Here is an 18,230-nt window from a genome sequence, read left to right on the forward strand (position 1 = left end):
AGGCGTTGTGGAACCTCATTCAACCTTGGACCGGAGAACGTTATTTTCAAGAAGAGATGAATGAATTAAATTTGGAATACGGGCGACAAGCACTTTCACTTGAGTTAGTGAAGGAAAGGAGTCTAAAAAGATTTTTGGAATTAAATGGACCATTGCAGTAAAGCCCGCAATGTCAACCGTACAGATATCCAGATCGCATGAGAACATTACCTTTTGCTTTTTTTAAATTTAGTTACACCGTGTTCTCCACACTTCTGTGCCGTTTTGTTTATTTTCCCAACAGACAACATATTTGTTCAGTTGTGATTTGCCTCATGTCAGAAATGAATTTCACCAATGGGCACAAAAAAAGGCGCGCCATCAGAGGGAGCCAAAACTAAAGGTTGTACTGAGAACCTCAGAATGATTAATAACAGCGAAAACCTGCAATAAGACAATTACAGATTTAGTTTAATGAATAAATGGAAAACGGCGACCAGACCGTTAAGAACAAAAAAGTGGAGAAAAAATAATGATTGCAATCACGTGACAGTCAGAACGGCTCCGGTTCTCTTATTTGTCCCGTACTATTTTTCTGCTGCCTCTCCTTGGGTATAAGTGTTTAAATTTCTGAGCTGTAGCCGGTTATAACCTTTAATTTGAGTAACCTTATTCTGTATTTTGCTTCTGAAGTTGACCACATGCTGAAAAAAAGAAAAATGTTTTTAAAAGGATATGAAACTTCCTTATTTCTGAACTTCTTCACAAAGGTAGAAGGTTCTGCAAGAAAAGTTTAGTCGAAAACCTGCTGTTGTAAGCGCAGATGGTGGACTACCACTATGTCAAATTGCCTTTTTCTTATTACAACAAAAAAAAAATATAGCCTGCAGATCTTTGTGTCCGCTTTGCTATTGTGCACCTGGTCTAAGGCACGCGCTTTTTCTTTTATTTTGTCCCCCCCCCTTTCGGGGACCACCTTCTTGCTCGTGCATCACACGTGCGCCAGCTTCTCTGCACCCGCTTCCCCCGACTGTTGCTGAAAAGCTGAGCCACTACGTATTGTTGTTAATAATTATCCCATGGTGAGAATGGCAGCATTCTTGCTGCCTGGCACGCGCTGGAGTTCACGAATACACCTGGCACATGCGCTAACATTTGATTGGCCTACAGCCTGGCCTACTGGTTCCTTATTATAAGCGTCTACTTCGGGTCAACTGCAGTCGTAAACGTACACTTGAAAACATCTGGAGTTGTCGTGGGTTGCTAAGCGACAGTGCAGTGTAAGCAGTGGTAGCAGCTTGATTTCTGACCGAGGTGACAGTTATTGCCGAAACTGTGTTGCGTTTTCCATCCGGATTAGAAAAATGGATTGTGATCATGTTTGACTGTTCAGCCTGACGTATTGAAGTTTACTGCTTAACCATAGGGTCCAAAATGTTGATTTGCATCTCGGGTTTTGTTTTCGGGTAAGTTTGCAAACTGTTAGTTTGGTTTACACTTGCTTATATTGTTAATATAGTAGTACAAACTGTATTATGCCCAAGTTTGGAAGTTTTAATTATGATTCTGTGCATGAAGTTAAGCGGGAATGTCTTGACCACTGAATTTACTATCGTTATCTTACCCAAGAGCTGATACTTCTGATTTGCTTTCATATACGAGTAAAATTCGATGGTCCAGAACACAGTAAAATATTCTTTAATAATTGTGGTATGCAGTGGTGGTCCCAGGTAGGAGCTATAGCCCCATGATTAAATTAATGTGGTTTTTTTTTTTTTTTTTTTTTTATTGCCAAATGCAATTTTACTGATGATTAAAGCTTGGATTCTCCGGAATAGTGGTGGGTGACTGGGACTGGAAATATTGATCACTTCCTGGATGCAGCACTGATTTCAACTTCCCTTCGTTCACGAACCTTAAATTCCCCTTCTTTATTAGGACAGTGCATCAAAGTCATCATCGGAATTTGACAAAATGTAGTCAAATTTGTACTATCGACTATTCAGGCTATAGCGTGCAGTTTCCTATGGTATTCTAGTTCAGCGCATCTCAAAGGGTGGTCCATTGCTTGGCCAAAAATGAAAGTTATCGAAACTGCACTAGAATGAGTGAGATTTATTTTTTAAATAGAAGTACTGCACTATTAAGAAACGCGTGACCAGAGTGTAGCCACGACTCGACTCAAATCCCCACTAAAGTAACAGAATCTTCACCTAGTAAATACATGGGGAGGGCATTATTTTTATCTTACACCGGACTCGCTTGTTGCTGGTAGCGCTATTGCACTTGAATTTGGCAGCAATCTAGATCTAATTTTTTGCCCGCTAATACAGTATTTCTAAATTTGTCCTGATTTAGGACAAACAGTTCTGCTGTTGCCACGTATGCAAACATTGACAATCAAATCTCTTCGTGCATACTTTTTATTTTTCAACATATCATAACTAAGCAATATAAAGGAAATCCCGAAGGGAAAGAATTTTTAAATTCATAAAAAAATTATTAAAATTTTCTGAATTCAGTTGTCATTCCTGACTAAAACTCCTTGAAATAACTATGTTAATTTTAATTAGTAACTTGCAGTAATAATAAAATAAAAAACCCTTCGTATCAACGACTAGCGATTGCAATCGTAATATCGAAAATCGCATATTGATATTATCGCTATATTACACCCGCTAATTCGATATTATATAATTAGAGCGCGGCCGGATACTTGGAAAAAATCTATAGGTGCATTAGTTGTATACGTATCCTAGTGGTCAAGAGCGAGATTCTATTTCAAGCATTGATTGTAGTAGCTTTTTTTAATTATTCTTTTCAGAATAATCGCTCACTGGTACTGAAGACAAAGTTATTTGTGTACTTCTCAGCTACTTTCTAGAGACTAGTGGACAGTTTCATTCCACCCCACAATTTTGTACTTCGCTTTAATTTGATACAGGTATACCCAAGACTTTTAAAGGACAGACCAGAAGTCCTTGCTTAACGTAGGTACATGGTGGCACAGAAAATAAATAAAGAGTAAGTGAAGGAAAGGGAGTTAAGCGTTTTATTCCAAAGCAGAGATCATTTTAGTCCCTTAACGTTATTGAAAACAGTATTGCTTATAATAGTCGATAATTATAGAATCCTTCAGAGTCACTTCGAATGAGGAAGTCTAACTACAGTAGGTAAGTTTTGACTAGTATTCTTAAGGACGAAGGCTGAAAGGAAATGGTCTTATTCAGCACCAGCCAAAATATATAAACAGTGACATAAAACAGAATATTTACATTATTCCCCTAAGGTAATCATCCAATTCTGTTTGAACTTAGCCTGACTCACTGCCTCTACTACGTTGGAACGCTACCTATTCCAGTCATTGGCGATCCGCTGCCCATAGGTGAACGTCATGAGATCCAGTCTTTTATTCTCCTAGATTTTATATTTGTGCCACCTGGATAAATTCCTGGCTGCTCTTTGCTGTTTTCCGGAGTTTGTTTAGCTTAATAACTTCCTTTAAACCGGCTTATTTAGTTATCTTATCTAACAAAGTAACAAGGCAATACACTTAATAGAATTTTTGCAGTCCCAAGTTAGAGTTAAGTACGATCAAAACAAATAATAGTAGTACAGTAGTAGTAGTGGCACGTGATGTAAGAAAGCAAGTGTATGAGCTTATGCCAGCATCAGACAAAAAAAAAAAAAAAAAACACACACCATTCCCTCCAAATGCCTATCCGGTTCCTCCTTAAATTTATTCAACCTATCAACTTCCACAACGACAGATGGAAGTTTGTTCCAGCAATTCACCACCCGCTGGCTAAAGGCAAATTTCCGCACATCTGTTCTACATCTGTCTTTTCTTAATTTGAATTTATGCCCCCTTAGGTTCGTAATCTGAACAAGTGGAAGGATCCCATCAGAATTCAGCGTGCTCAACCCATTCAAGGCCTTATACACCTCAATCAGATCACCGCGCAGGTGCCTAGTCTCCAGCCACTGCAATTTGCAGAACTTAAGCCTCTCTTGGTAAGAGGATCTCCTCATTCCCCTCACCAATCTTGTTGCCCTTCTCTGTACACCCTCAAGCAAATCGATATCCTTCCTAAAATGAGGCCTCCAGATCTGTACGCAGTACTCAAGGCGTGGGCTGACCATTGCCTTATACAGAGGGACAATCACCTCCTTCTCCCTGCTAGCAAAATTCCTATATATCATTGACAAAACCCCATGACCTGCCCTGGCAGCCTGTCTCAGAAAACTTCATATCTGACTGCACAATTACTCCCAGGTCTTTTTCATTTTCTACAACCCTAAGTGTAGTACCACACAGTTGGTACGTTTCTCTGGGGTTACTTCTACCCATATGCAGTACTTTGCATTTGTCAAGGTTAAACTTCAGTTGCCACTTCTTAGCCCATCTGCCCAAATTATCTAGCTCCTATTGCAGTAGCACACTGCCATTACTGTCATTAACAACCCTGCCAACCTTTGTATCATCTGCAAACTTCGACGCTAAGCCTGATATACCTTCATCAATATAAATAAATAAATTTTCTGTTTATACTCCGGGACGACCAAACGGTCAGAGGAGTTCACAAGATAGATAGATTACAAGAAACAGCACCGTATTCAGTAGTCACGGGCTTGAACCCCGGTCACTCAAGGCACGTGTACTTATGCACCCGCGCGCCTGACCACTAGGCTACGGCGGCCTAACATCATTGATAAATATACAAAACAACAGTGGACCCAACACAGAACCCTGTGGGACTCCACTAATAACATTAGTCCACGAAGAGCAGCACCCATTGATTACCACCTTCTGTCTTCTCCCACTTAACCATCCTTTTATTCATTGTAGCAACTTACCCTTAATACCATTCTGCTCCAATTTCTACAATAGTCTTCCATGCGCAACAGTGCCAAAAGCTTTCCTGAAATCCAAATATATGATATCAAAATTATTTTTTGCATCCAATAACTCATCTTTATTTAATTATTATTATTATTATTATTGTTGTTGTTGTTATTATTTGAAAGCGGCATTGTTTATTAGGCCAAACTATGTTTAAAATTGGTGGGAGCACTAAATTGGCAGTTCTAAATTTGATATGTAAAAATCGACTAATTAGGTTGAAATTTTTAAATCTGTGATACGTTGTTCGTAAAATATCGATATTAGTCCCAGTATATTGTTGCCATCCTATTCACAATCTGAAAATCGCCCGCAGTTCACGCTTAAGAAATGCTATATAACAGGAATTAAAACTTTCATGTATTTAAAAGCTACAGCCTTGTGGGGAGAAGATAGGCTTTTGTTATAACAAACCGAAAATTGGAAATCGCCCACAGAGACGGGAAAGGAATATGGCGAGTCAGACACTTAAAGCCATCGACAACTCAAAAGCGGTTTGATGATAGATTTGCTACATATCATCTAGCATGCATAGATCCACAGAGTAGTAACATACTTCTCTGTTCCTCTCCGAGGGCCTCCTTCTATTTCCTTAGCTTTACTCGCCTCTTATACTATCTTCACCGCGCTCACTTTCAAAAAAAAATTTTTTTTTTTTTTTTTTGCTTGATCCCGACATAAAACTCAGGTGACTCTGTATTGGGTCCAGCCAGAGTACCCAGACTTTTCTACTATTTAGCCTACCTGAAAGTGATAATGACGGGAAACGTGGGGTACCAGCAGGGGCCCTCTTGGCTAAATGACCGAAAGAACAACACAACCCTACACCACACTGAACTTCACTTTACACACATTTTGGCCTTACTGAGTTCTGTACGCTTCACAGAGAAACAAACGCAGAATTGGGGGAGATCCCCGGTGTTGCTTGACACCAAACACTGTCCTCTCCGAGAGCAAATGGAGAGAAGATAGTAAAAATGAGGTTGCTATCAGTCTTTCGGATCGGGTTAGTTATAGTTTTGCTTGAATTGATAATAAAAACGAACCAATAGATGTGTATCACTGCTTTATAACTGGCACACTACTTTCACGTGTTTACTTCTTCACACACGACCTTGAAAATGATCGAGGTCAAGCGCATGCACACAGTTGACCTTGAAGCCTTCAAGGAAAAACAAACGAGAGAGGGACTTTTAGAATGTCCTGATAGTCCGGTACGTGAGGCAAGACTAGAAGACTCGTTGCTTTCTCTCTTAAATAAATAAATAAACAATTCGGCTACTGTGAAGTCTCCGTTTCACCTGCTAATTTACGTGCCTGTTTTAATTAGCTGCTGGAAGCAAAGACAGACCAAAATTACAGTTCTGTTGAAGCAGTAATCTCCCGCCCACACACCCACCTGGTAGAAGCCATTAAATTTAACACAATTAATTTTATCTTATTAAGTTAAATTAAATAAAGCTTTTATCTGTTTAATAAATAAATAGATAAATTTAATTAAATTATTTAATAAAAAGCAAAGATGAACTTCTGATGTTTGACCATAGGCTCCGAAAATCCAAATTGCTTCTTTAAAACTAATAAAATCTCAGTCTGGACTTTTGTTTGCCCTAGCTAAGCGGTTCAAACTATACAGTAGTGTGAACTTTTGTGAAGCCAGGAACAGAATGCGATATGTAAGGTCAAAGAAATAAATATGCAAATAATTATTGTTGTTGTGTGTTCAGTCAAATACATCATTACCGAGATGTCGATAAAGTAATATAATCAGATATAAATATAATTTAAAAAAAAAAATGACAAAGGCTTGTGTTTGAATGGATCCACGGTGAATATTGGTAGTAGTAAGAATTGTTCAATTATCCGTTAATGTTCATTCATTGATTAGAGGCATGTGATATGCAGCAGGGCCCCAAATGGAAAATTTTACGAAACGGAACTCTCGTTAATAATATTTTAATAATCAAATATAACACCACATTACTGTTGCGTATGACGAACGGGAAGGGCGTTCTAATTCGTTCCTGCCCATTCCGACTGCTGGTACGCAGAAAACTTCATTTCCTTCGGAAATATGCCTTGTTATATTTTGCAAACGATGTCTCTAAATTACGTGTCTCATCAAGACCTGGTTAGGTTAATTTAGGCTTGGCTTATAACCTAACATAATTCATTGATAATGTCAAGTTCGATTAGGTTCTTCCAGAACACTATAGTATAGTTTCGAATGATCGGAAATAAAAGTGATTTAACCTGGCCTAACTTTTTACTCACATTAAATAAATAATAATAATAAGGTGCCATTACAAAATACTTTTTAAAAAAAGTTTTTGTAATGAAAAACATTTTCATTCAGATTTTTAAAAATTTAAACTTTTGCTGCTATGCAATTTAATATCATTCATTTGATTGATGGTTTCATTGGAATGGAATGCAATTGGAAAAAGTTTTATAAATCTTTTTTAGCAATTTGCCAATAGTATACAATTGTAAAAATATTGCTAAAAATATAATTATGTTCACTTTGCCACAGCCTTTGATTTTTTAACACCAGCACATTATTTGACACAAATTTATGACTAAGAGACTTTCTAATATGATTATATTAATAGCATTAATAGGTTGTGTAATAATAGCTGTATTTCAACATGATATAATTTATGATTAAGTATATGCATAATTCTATCTCATTAGTTAGTATTTCCTTTCATTTGCAGCTCTCAGAAAGCCACAGACCGATCATCTTGTGGTCCTGGTCCTCCTCCACTAAAGCAGCTGAGATCTTATTCTGTAGATACCCATCCTACCTCTACCACCCCCCAGATTGGAAGAGCCCGTCAACGATCTGTGAGTGGAAATGTAGGTCTAAAGAAAAGTTCTGTCCGCCGTGTCGAAGAAGAAGCATTAAAGCGCTCACGTCTTCATAGTAGTCAGTAAGTTCTAATATTTTGTGAACTTTGTTAGCTTATGTAAAGAGTACACAGTGCTGAAACAAAGTGAAGTAGAGCAGACAAAGGCAACTTGCCCCAGGACAAAGCATAACACAGCAGTCCTTATAAAAATATAGCTAATGGCATTTTACAAGTTGTGTGTGTGGGGGGGGGGAGCACACATTTAATATTTTTCACTGGGCACAAAAATATCTAATTCTGATGCTGTTGGAACAAAATTGTGCTTTTAATGTATGTACAATTAAATTGTACAGTGGTCCTCTGAAATCATCCAGTTTTGATAATTTTATATTCTATATAAAAATAATATAAAACTTATTTTAAATTTATTATTTGATTATGAACTTTATTTTGGCAGTTTTTTACAGCGTAAAAGGACTATGTTTAATATCTTACTTCTGTGTGTCTTGCAGGTATGAGCTGTCACAGGATTTGTTAGACAAACAAGTTGAAATGCTGGAGAGAAAATATGGTGGAGTTTGTGCTCGCAAAGCTGCTCTCACAATTCAGCATGCCTTCAGGAAATATTGTATTGTGAAAAGATTTCAGGACATTGCCAATGCCTCTAAACGGGAGAAGCGACTCTCACGACGCTTGCCTGCATTTGATTTAGAAAGTAAAGAATGGATGATGTATAATGGTAGTGCCGCACATGCTGGTCATAGTTTGTATCAGCACCATCAAGTACCTCTTGGTGGCTCACCTAGTGAATTGGAAAAGAAACTCATTGCTGAGCTTCCATCATCTGGTACGCATTCCAGTTCATATATGGATTCTGTGTTAAAGTCAAAGTTTGCAGCACTTTATCGAGAACTAACAGAAACATTAGAAGGAGATAATGGACGTCCTATAAAACCTGGCCGTTCTCAGAGCTTTCGAGAACGACGAACTCCACGGTATGGAGAATTCGATGGTCTACAATCTGATGTTATGGGCTATCCAAAAGACCAGTTTGTAAATGTTTCAGATACTTTTCGTTCAATGCAAGGAAGTCCTCACTTGCAGCATGGTACTACAGACACTGCCACATTAGATCATCTTTATCAGACTTCTGGTAGGTTTCCTTCTATATCAAGGCATCCTAATTGGACTTCGGTGCACTCTGATAGTGCTCACAGGACTCCTATTATTAGTTCCACTATTTATTCCAGTCCTAGTTCTGCAGTTTGTCATCAAGATGAACATTATACTACACGAGAATCATTTTCTTCAGAAGATAGTGGAATGGTAAGTACCAAGTTTAAAAATATATCTGTATATCTTTATATTGTACATACCAAAACTTGATTTTTAAAAGTTTGGTAAAATTGTAGTTATTTTCAGGGATGTGTAAGTTGGTTATTATATTCAAATATGAGGCTCTAACTTTTTGCAATTGTACATTTATTGCTCAAGAGCTTCCTTCGTCATTTCAGTTATACATCTTTAGACTGATTATATATAAGCACAGCAGCATTACAGATTGCAAACATATTGGTATTTACTATATGAGCTGTAAATGCTTACATTATATGTGGTTTGCTGGTTTATTGTTCAGTGAATCATTTATTAAGGCTTATTTTATAACCAAGATAAATACAGTTTGTTCTGATAATTTTAAGAAAATACTTTTCCATTTGATAAAAATTAAGTTGATTAAATTGGCCAATCAGGTTAAAAATTTAAATTTTCATCAAAAAAAAAAACAAAAAAAAAAAAAACGAATTGCCAATTAAGTAAAAATGTTTGACAAAATTCCATATGAGGATTCAGAGTCAGACTGAAGGAGGAAAAAGGCATGAAAGTTTATTTTTTACACAGAACTGATCACATAAACACTATAAAAAAACATTAAATCATAGAGAAATAAGGTGTATCACTTGGGTGTGATTTAGTAATTGCCACTGTTTAGGGCAAGAATAAAATTTTTTTTTTTTTATCTGTACTGTTTAGCATTAGTAAAGGCACATGATGCAAGAAAGCAAGCTTATATAGCATCAGCCAAAAAAAAAATCTAATTTCACCCATCCACTCGCTCCAAATGTTTGTCTAGTTCTGCCTTGAATCTATTTAAGCTATCAACTTCTACAACGACAGATGGAAGTTTGTTCCAGCAATCAACCACATGCCGTCTAAAGGCAAACTTCTGCACATCTATCCTACAACTGTCTTTCCTCGATTTGAATTTATGCCCTCTCAGGCAATTATTTTGAGCAAGAGGAAGAATCCCATAAGCATTGAGCATGCTCAAACCATTCAAGGCTTTATACACCTCAATCAGATCACCTCACATGTGCCTAGTCTCCAGACATGTAATTTGCAAAACTTAAGCCTTTCTTCGTAAGAGCAACCCTTTGTTCCATTCACTAATCTTGTTGCCCTTCTCTGCACTCACTCCAGCAGCTCTACATCCTTCCTAAAATGAGGACTCCACACCTGTATACAGTACTCAAGGTGTGGCCTGACCATTGCCTTATACAAGGGGATAATCACCTCCTTATCCCTGCTAGAAAAATTCCTTTATGTCATTGACAAGCCACCATGAGCTGCTCTTGCAGACTGTCTGCACTGCTTAGAAAACTTCATATCTGCCTGCACAATTACCCCCAGGTCCTTTTCATTCTCTACCACTGTCAGTATAATACCACACAGTCAGTGGCGTATCCAGGTGTCATCGTAGGGGGGCATGATGATCAAGGTTTTGAGTTTTTTTTTTTAGAAGGCCTCCTGCATCCTTTTTCTTTAGTTTAAAATTTTTGGTTAAGGGAACATATGCCCCTTCTGTCCACCGCTGAATATGCCCCTGCACACAGTTGATACATTACTCTGGGGTTACTGCTTCCCATATGCAGTACTTTACATTTGTCAATGTTAAACTTCAGTTGCCACCTCTCACCCCATCGGCTCAACTTTTCTAGATCATGTTGCAGTAGCATACTGTCATTAGTATCATTAACAACCCTACCAACCTTCGTATGGTCTGCAAAATTGGACATTTAAGCCTGATATACCATAATCAATATCATTAATAAATACAGAAAACAACAATGGACCCAACACTGAACCCTGAGGGACTCCGCTAATAACATTAGTCCACGAAGAGCAGTGTCCATTGATTACCACTCTGTCTTCTCCCACTCAACCATCTCTTTATTCATAGCAGTAATTTGCCTCCAATGCTAAACTGCTCCAATTTGTTCAGCAGTCTTCCATGTGCAAAAGTATCAAAAGCTTTTCTAAAATCCAAATATATGATATCAAAGTTATTCCCTGCATCCAGTTCCTTTGTGACCACATCATAGTATCCAATCAAATTGGTCAGACAAGACTTCCCCTTAACAAAACCATGCTGTGTCCGAGCTATAACTGAAGTCTTGTCTAGATGATCCTGCAGTGCTTCTTTTATCAGTGCCTCCATTAATTTCCTTCCATCCAGGGAATTAATGGAGGTCTAGTAACAGGTCTGTAATTTCTTGTGTCACCCTTTGATCCTCCTTTGTGAATTTGGGTCACATTTGCACATCTCCTGTCCATGGGTACTTCCCCTGAGTCCAAGGAAGCTCTAATAATTATGGGAGGGTTTTCTTACTTACTTTTCTGCCTCCTTTAATATAACTGGATAGATGCCATCCACCCCAGGTGCCTTCTTATGTTTATCTTCAACAATTTCTCCTCCATTTTGCTCTCAGTTATTACAAAATCATCTAGCTCACTGCAAGAGTTTAATTCACCTCTGCCTGGTATTCCCCTCCCTGAATAACTCATGTGTGAATGTTTAGGGATAGAATGTAATTTTTTTTTCATCCATAACAAAAAAAAAATGACTAATAAGTGACTAGTAATGAGTCACTTAGAGAATTATTAGTCAATAATAATAATAGTGACTAATTAATGGATGAAAAGAATGGTGTGAGTTAAATATGGAAATAGGAGTGGAGCAGAGCAAATAGGACAAGTGAGTAAGTATAGGTATTTGGACATCCTAGTGGTGGAAGAAACAAAGAGAAGCAGAGAAATAAGAAGTAAGAGAATAAAAATGGTAAAAAAGCTTTCAAGAAGCAGAGAAGAATATTATGTTGAAGACTAGGAATTCATTTAAGGAAAAGCTTGGTATGATATCTCGTAAGGAGTGGGATAATTTATGGAGCAGAGACATGGACATTGAGAATGGAAGATTTGGATAGCTTTGAGATGTGGGTATGGAGGAGGATATGGAAAAGATATCAATGAATTGTTAAAGTGAGAAATGAGATGGTTTTGGGATGTTTGACAAACAATCAAAAGACAGAAGAGAAATTGGATTATGCATGTGTTGCAAGGTGAAAGATTGGGGAGATGAAGAGAGGATAGGGAGAAGTGGTTGTTGGGTTGTGTTTTTGACCTTCCTTTGGCAGAAGACATGACGGTACACTATGAAACGTCACTTAACCTCCTACCTGTTTATTTAACATGCCCCTGTATGTATTATAATGACCCTAAATGTAACTCTTTTTCCCACACTGGCATTTAATTCTAGTTTAATAGAATGAATTAAATTCCAGTTTGAGAAAAAGAGTTGAAAATATAACAGGTTTAGCCTTAATATCATAATTCCCCATGAGCTTGTTGTTGGGCATGGGAACTTCAAAACTGCATGAGGGAAGAATAGGAAAGAATCAAGGTAATAATGACAGGAAAGCGATATTTGACAACCATGAAAAATCCATCAGCCTATGTGTAGCTGCAGCATAATTGTGGATAGACACATATACAGACTGCATTGAATTTGTCATGTTTTTCCAGTTCCTCGAATTCACTGCTTCTTTTGTAGACAGTTGGGGTGTCAGTCACATTTGTAAACTCCATTTTTTATATGTTGCTGCACTAGCCAGGCTAATCATCAAAAAATAAAATAAAATTTAGTTGTAATAACTGACCAGTAATCATGTCTGCACAGGTAGCACAGTGGTATCATCACCGTCCTCCCCACACTGGGTGGAAATGGCCCAGATTTGAATCTCGTCAATGAAACTTTAATGGGCTTTTTTCACTCCGTGGCTGAGTTAGTCAGTCTCAGGCGTAGATAGCAAGGTTTTTCCCCCCAGAAACTGAAGTTTTTTTTTTTTTCGTCCAGCAAAACAGGCAAATTGACCAGAGAACACACGCAGTTTACATACATATTACATAAACAGGTATATGTAAGAAATTATGGGTGACCCTAATATAATAATTTGAATTTTTTGACCAGTAATCATACTGTTCAAATACATGACATGTATTTGAATTCCTTCAAAGAATTCAAACTCAGATTGTTCATGGGAAGAATTCTTAAAGGCCTCCCTAGTTCAGTTTCTGTCAGGTGAAAGAAGAGTAGTCCCCTGTGAGTTTTTATTCAATGTTTTTCAGCCTACTCAATATGCAAATTGGCCTGTGAACACACACACACACACACACACACACACACACACACACACACACACACACACACACACACACACACACACACAGAGCGCGCGCACTTCTAATGCTAATATGCTATATGAATTACAATAACATTTCCATACATACATGAATGGAAATGTTATTTTTTTTTACATAACATTTCCATACATACATGAATTACAATAACATTTTATCTTATGTAAAAAAAAAAAAAAAAAAACTTTTCCTAACATTAAAACTGTGTGTTAATAACAATCTGCAGTTCAAAAATGCATCAGTGAAGTTTCTGCACTCTTCATTGTATTGTTATTAACTTTTTAGTGGACTAGTATAGAAGTAACTGCATATCACTGTTTCCCATAACTATTCAAAATGCTTTAAAAATTTATTATACAGTATAAATTTATTCGTTATGACAGTATTTATTTTTAGGAACAATGCTCCACATCACTCTTAAAATTAGGCCTCCAGACCTGCATGCAGTACTCATTGCCTTATACAATGGGACAATCACCTCCTTAATCTTGCTAGCAAAATTCCTGTATATTATTGACAAAACCCCCATGAGCTCCCTTGGCACCCTGTCTGCATTGCTAAGAGAATGTCATATCTGACTGCACAATTACCTCCAGGTCATTTTCATTTTCCACTAGCCTGAGTGTACCACACAGTTGGTACTTACTGCCACCCATTTGCAGTACTTTGCACTTATCAGTCTTAAACTTTAATTGTCATTTTGCAGCCCATCTGCCTAACTTATTATTATTATTATTAGCCATAATGGTGCAAGGAAGCCAGAGGCTTATGCTGCACCAGCCAAAAAAAAATTCCCGAGTTACCCTGAGAGAGAGAGAGAGAGAGAGAGAGAGAATCAGAAGTAGAAAGGAATCACCAAGAAAGAGAAGAATGATGATATCCAGCTCAGGACCCTGGGTATGCCAAGCCCATACTCACTAGATGTGAGCCCCCGGGCTTTCTAGATCCTGTTGCAGTAGTATGCTGTCATTAACCACCCTGCCAACCTTTGTATCATCTGCAAACTTGGACATTAAGCCTGATATGCCTTCATCAATATCATTGATAAATATAGAAAAGAACATGGGGGTCCAACACTTGAACCTCAAGGGACTCCACTAATAACATTAGTCTATGAAGAGCAATGTCCATTCATTACCACTCTGCCTTCTCCCACTCAGTCATCCCCTTATCCATAGCAGCAACTTGCTTTTAATGCCACACTGCTTTAGTTTATATACCAGTCTTTTATGTGAAACAGTATCAAAAGCTCTCCTGAAATCCAAATATATGATATCAAAATTATTTTGCTACATAATAATAGAATCATCAGGGCTTCCTCAGGAGTGAAAGTGCAATAGCACACACACACACTCTTGAGTAGACTGGGGTTCGAGCCCTTGACTGCTAAATACGGTCAATCTGCCAACCTGCACTAGACCAGTGTGGCAAATTACGTCTCATATTATGAACTCCTTCACATGATGCTCCCTACCACTTAAGTTAGAATAACCAGTCTGTAGCTACTGACTTCATTCATTTATGGCGCCTCCGTAGCCAGGTGGGAAGGAGCAGCAGTGCGTAGCACACGCTTCTTGATTAGACCGGGGTTCGAGCCCGTCACCACCAAATACGGAGGATGTGGAAAGGTCAGGGAATGACCACCGCATATCCCGGAGCAATATGGCCTTAGTTGCTAATGCTCCTAAAAACCAAAACAACAACAAACAACAACTGACTTCATTCTTAGAACTGCCTCTATGTATTGGCGATACGTTAGCACTTCTCTGTTACCAAAGGAATCTCTCCCGAGTCCAATGATGCCCTCATAATTAACCTCAGTGAATGGTTCTATACACTTTCTTCCTCAAAATTACTGGGCATATGCTATAAACTCTTGGAGTCTTATTTGCTTTTAGGCTGAAGTTTTCCTAATAAACAGTCATCTATAATTTCAAAATCTCATTTCATAAGCTAATTTCATATGGCTTGGCCTCACTCGCACACCCTTTCTGAGGAAACACTGATGCAGAGTACCTATTCAATTCATCAGCAACATCTGGGTTATTTAAGACTTCCACATCCAGTACGCAAGGATCTGATTTGATTCATTTTCTTCTTTGCTGCATACATGAAAAACTCCTTCCCCCCCACCCCCAATTCTTTGCTCTCTTAACCAGTGGTTTCTCATATTCAGTCTTGGCCTCCTTAACATTATCTGTGATACTATTACAGATCAGCTTGTAGTTGTTATTTTAGGCTTTAGTACTTTTCATAGCCTAGTAACTTTCCTGTGCTATCTTTTACTGCTCCATTACTCTCAATTTGCTTAATTATTCTTATTAGTACACCAATTTCCTTTGTTAACTCATAAGTATTACAAATTCTTTCACAATTAAAGTTTCATTAGTATGTAGCTAGACTAATGAAGCTGTAATTGTAAAATGGTATGGACAAGGAAACAAGTTACCTTATTAAATGTATCTTAAAAGAATATCGTAAATAATATCCGAACTGAATAGCAGGAGCAGAACGGGATTAAGGCGTTTTGACTGGCTTAAAGATAAGCCATTTGCATCTCAGATTAATTAAACTATCTGGTAAATAGTGTGATAATTTGAATCATTTTGATTAAAAACTTAATGTAAAAAGATTATTTTAATTATTTATGCGCACCTTACTTTTAGTTTTGCTGTTATAATTAGAGTTCATTGTTACAGACTGGGAGGGAAGTAGACATTTTAGATGATTTCGATCTGCATCGTAGCACAAGTACCCGGCATTCTCTTAACATGCCAGCTAGTCCTTCAAAACAGTCTGCAGAAATGATGCTGCAACGAAATCAAGCACGTGCCAGTGATATAGCATTAGGAAGGAGAATAGCAACCCCTAGAGGTGATCAGAGGAGAGTTCCCCCAAAAGTTCCCAAACGGACATCTTCTATAGGAAGTAGAGATGGACGATATCAGGATGATGCCATTGGTTCAATTATTTCTGAGGGATCTCCAGCACCACAAACTCCTGCACTCTATGATGCTAATAAAGGGAAGGCCCTGGCTGTTGATGCTTCACCAGTCTGGAAAAGAAAATCTCTAGTAAGTATATAATTAACAGTGGATTTTCTTTTATTTAAAAATCCCCATAAATTTGCAGATTTGGCTGTTTACCGAATATTAATAGTATTAAAATGCTTCTTCTGAAACCATTATATTAGATATCACATTAAATATAGCTTACCCATATAAGGTAGGTCTCCCCCTCCCAGACTTCTCTTTGCATGATTAAATGAGCTAGGTCCATTATATGAAATAGGGAAGTAAGTTCAACATGTTATTATTATTGTTGTTGTTGTTATTATTATTAGCTATATAAAGAGAGAGAGAGAGAGAGAACAAGAGTCAGAAGTAGAAGGGAATCACCAAGAAAGAGAAGAATGATGATATCCAGCTAAGGACCCTGGGTGTGCCAAGCCCATACTCACCAGCTGTGAGCCCCCTGATGTTGTTGTTATTATTATTTTTTCCTGTTGTGGAAGAGTCTGCAATTGTTTTGCAACATATAACTATACTTGAATTTAAAAAAAAAAAAAAAAAAAATTTACTATTGCACTTCAAGTGCAGATTTTTAGGAAACACATACCTTATTTCATAATAAAAAAAAAATGATTTTTTTTTTTTCATCTCTCACAGCAGATCATTGGCATATCCAGGTATGATCGTTAGGAGGGCCTCTTGCGTTCTTCTTTAATTTAAAATTTTTGGTTAAGGGGGCTATGCCCCCTCTCCCACCCTTGAATATGCCTCTGCAACAGATTGCCATGCTTGAGAACAATATCAATGCAGGAACTTTCCTTCAGTTATATGAATTTGTTGGACTGTCTTGGTCTTTAAGGTGTTTTAGCAGAACTAACATTACCTTGAGAATGAGTTGCCTTGATCTTCAGTCAACAAAAGGTTAATTTGGTAATTTAAAAGGGACACCTAGTACTAACTCATGAAGGCAAAGTGTATTCTGCTGTGACTGTTAAAACAGCTGCATTAACTAGGTAGTTTAAATCCTATTGGCTGAAAATACACATAAAAGGAGAAGACAGTCCTCCAAACTTGATATATGATTAAAAAAAAATTGCATCACTTTTTTTTTTTTTTACACACTCTAGTTTATCCCATTTTTCTATGCTTCTGGTAAATATCTTAAAGTTTTAATTCTCCATTTTGGGCTGCAAATAATGTTTTTGTATACTATATATATTTTATATAACTAATCCATTTTTGCATATAAAGAATTGTTATTATTATGCATTTCAGTAAGGTAAAATAATAGCATTATCCATTTTAAAATTTTGAAGCTCTAACTTTGTATTGTTAATTTAAAAAATAAAGCAACTCTGTACCTTACAAAATAAAATAAGTACAGCCATTGCCTGACTTATGTAAGGGTTTCGTTCCCCAGAACTTTTGCTTTGGTAAAGATGACTACAGTGGTCTCAGACAATTTTTAAATTCTGTACAGTGGTACTAACCGATGATGTTACCAACAGCAAATTGTAAGTGGGAAGCATTCAAGGAACTAATTGTTTGGCGTCTCCGTAGCCAGGTGGGAAGGAGCAGCAGTGCGTAGTACACGCTTCTTGATTAGACCGGGGTTCGAGCCCGTCACCACCAAATACGGAGGATGCGGAAAGGTCAGGGAATGACCACCGCATATCCCGGAGCAATATGGCCTTAGTTGCTAAAGCTCCTAAAAACCAAATAACAAACAAACAAACAACTAATTGTTTTTTTTTTTTTTGTTTTTTTTTGTTGTTGGCGCATTGGCTTCTGTGGCCTTAATGCTCCTCCCAAAGTTTTTGCATTTTACTCTGATCCAAGCCAGAGGCGGGATTCAAACCCACAACTTTTGGGTTGCCAGGCAGGCACTTTACCCACCTGGCTAGCCCGGTCGGCAGGAACTAATTGTGGAAGCTGCTAGGCTTTTTATAC

At 37.6% G+C, this 18,230-nt stretch overlaps 1 protein-coding gene across 5 annotated transcripts in view; it reads left to right on the forward strand.

Annotated features, from left to right (window-relative positions):
- Nucleotides 1–18,230, forward strand: part of LOC150078149 (IQ motif and SEC7 domain-containing protein 1-like) — a 317,006-nt gene that overhangs the window by 245,703 nt on the left and 53,073 nt on the right. For 4 of the 5 annotated variants that reach the window (XM_090384960.1, XM_090384956.1, XM_090384958.1 and 1 more), the window contains 3 exons: nucleotides 7,600–7,815; nucleotides 8,247–9,060; nucleotides 15,969–16,343. In XM_090384960.1, the coding sequence (XP_090241086.1) occupies nucleotides 7,600–7,815; nucleotides 8,247–9,060; nucleotides 15,969–16,343 (1,405 nt within the window). Of the gene's footprint in view, nucleotides 1–1,288; nucleotides 1,446–7,599; nucleotides 7,816–8,246; nucleotides 9,061–15,968; nucleotides 16,344–18,230 lie in introns of those variants that run through there. The other variant, XM_090384959.1, reaches the window with a different exon arrangement.

The sequence above is a fragment of the Mastigoproctus giganteus genome, chromosome 11 (assembly GCF_048544385.1).
Source record: "Mastigoproctus giganteus isolate SK-2022 chromosome 11, ASM4854438v1, whole genome shotgun sequence".
Classification (NCBI taxonomy): domain Eukaryota; kingdom Metazoa; phylum Arthropoda; class Arachnida; order Uropygi; family Thelyphonidae; genus Mastigoproctus; species Mastigoproctus giganteus.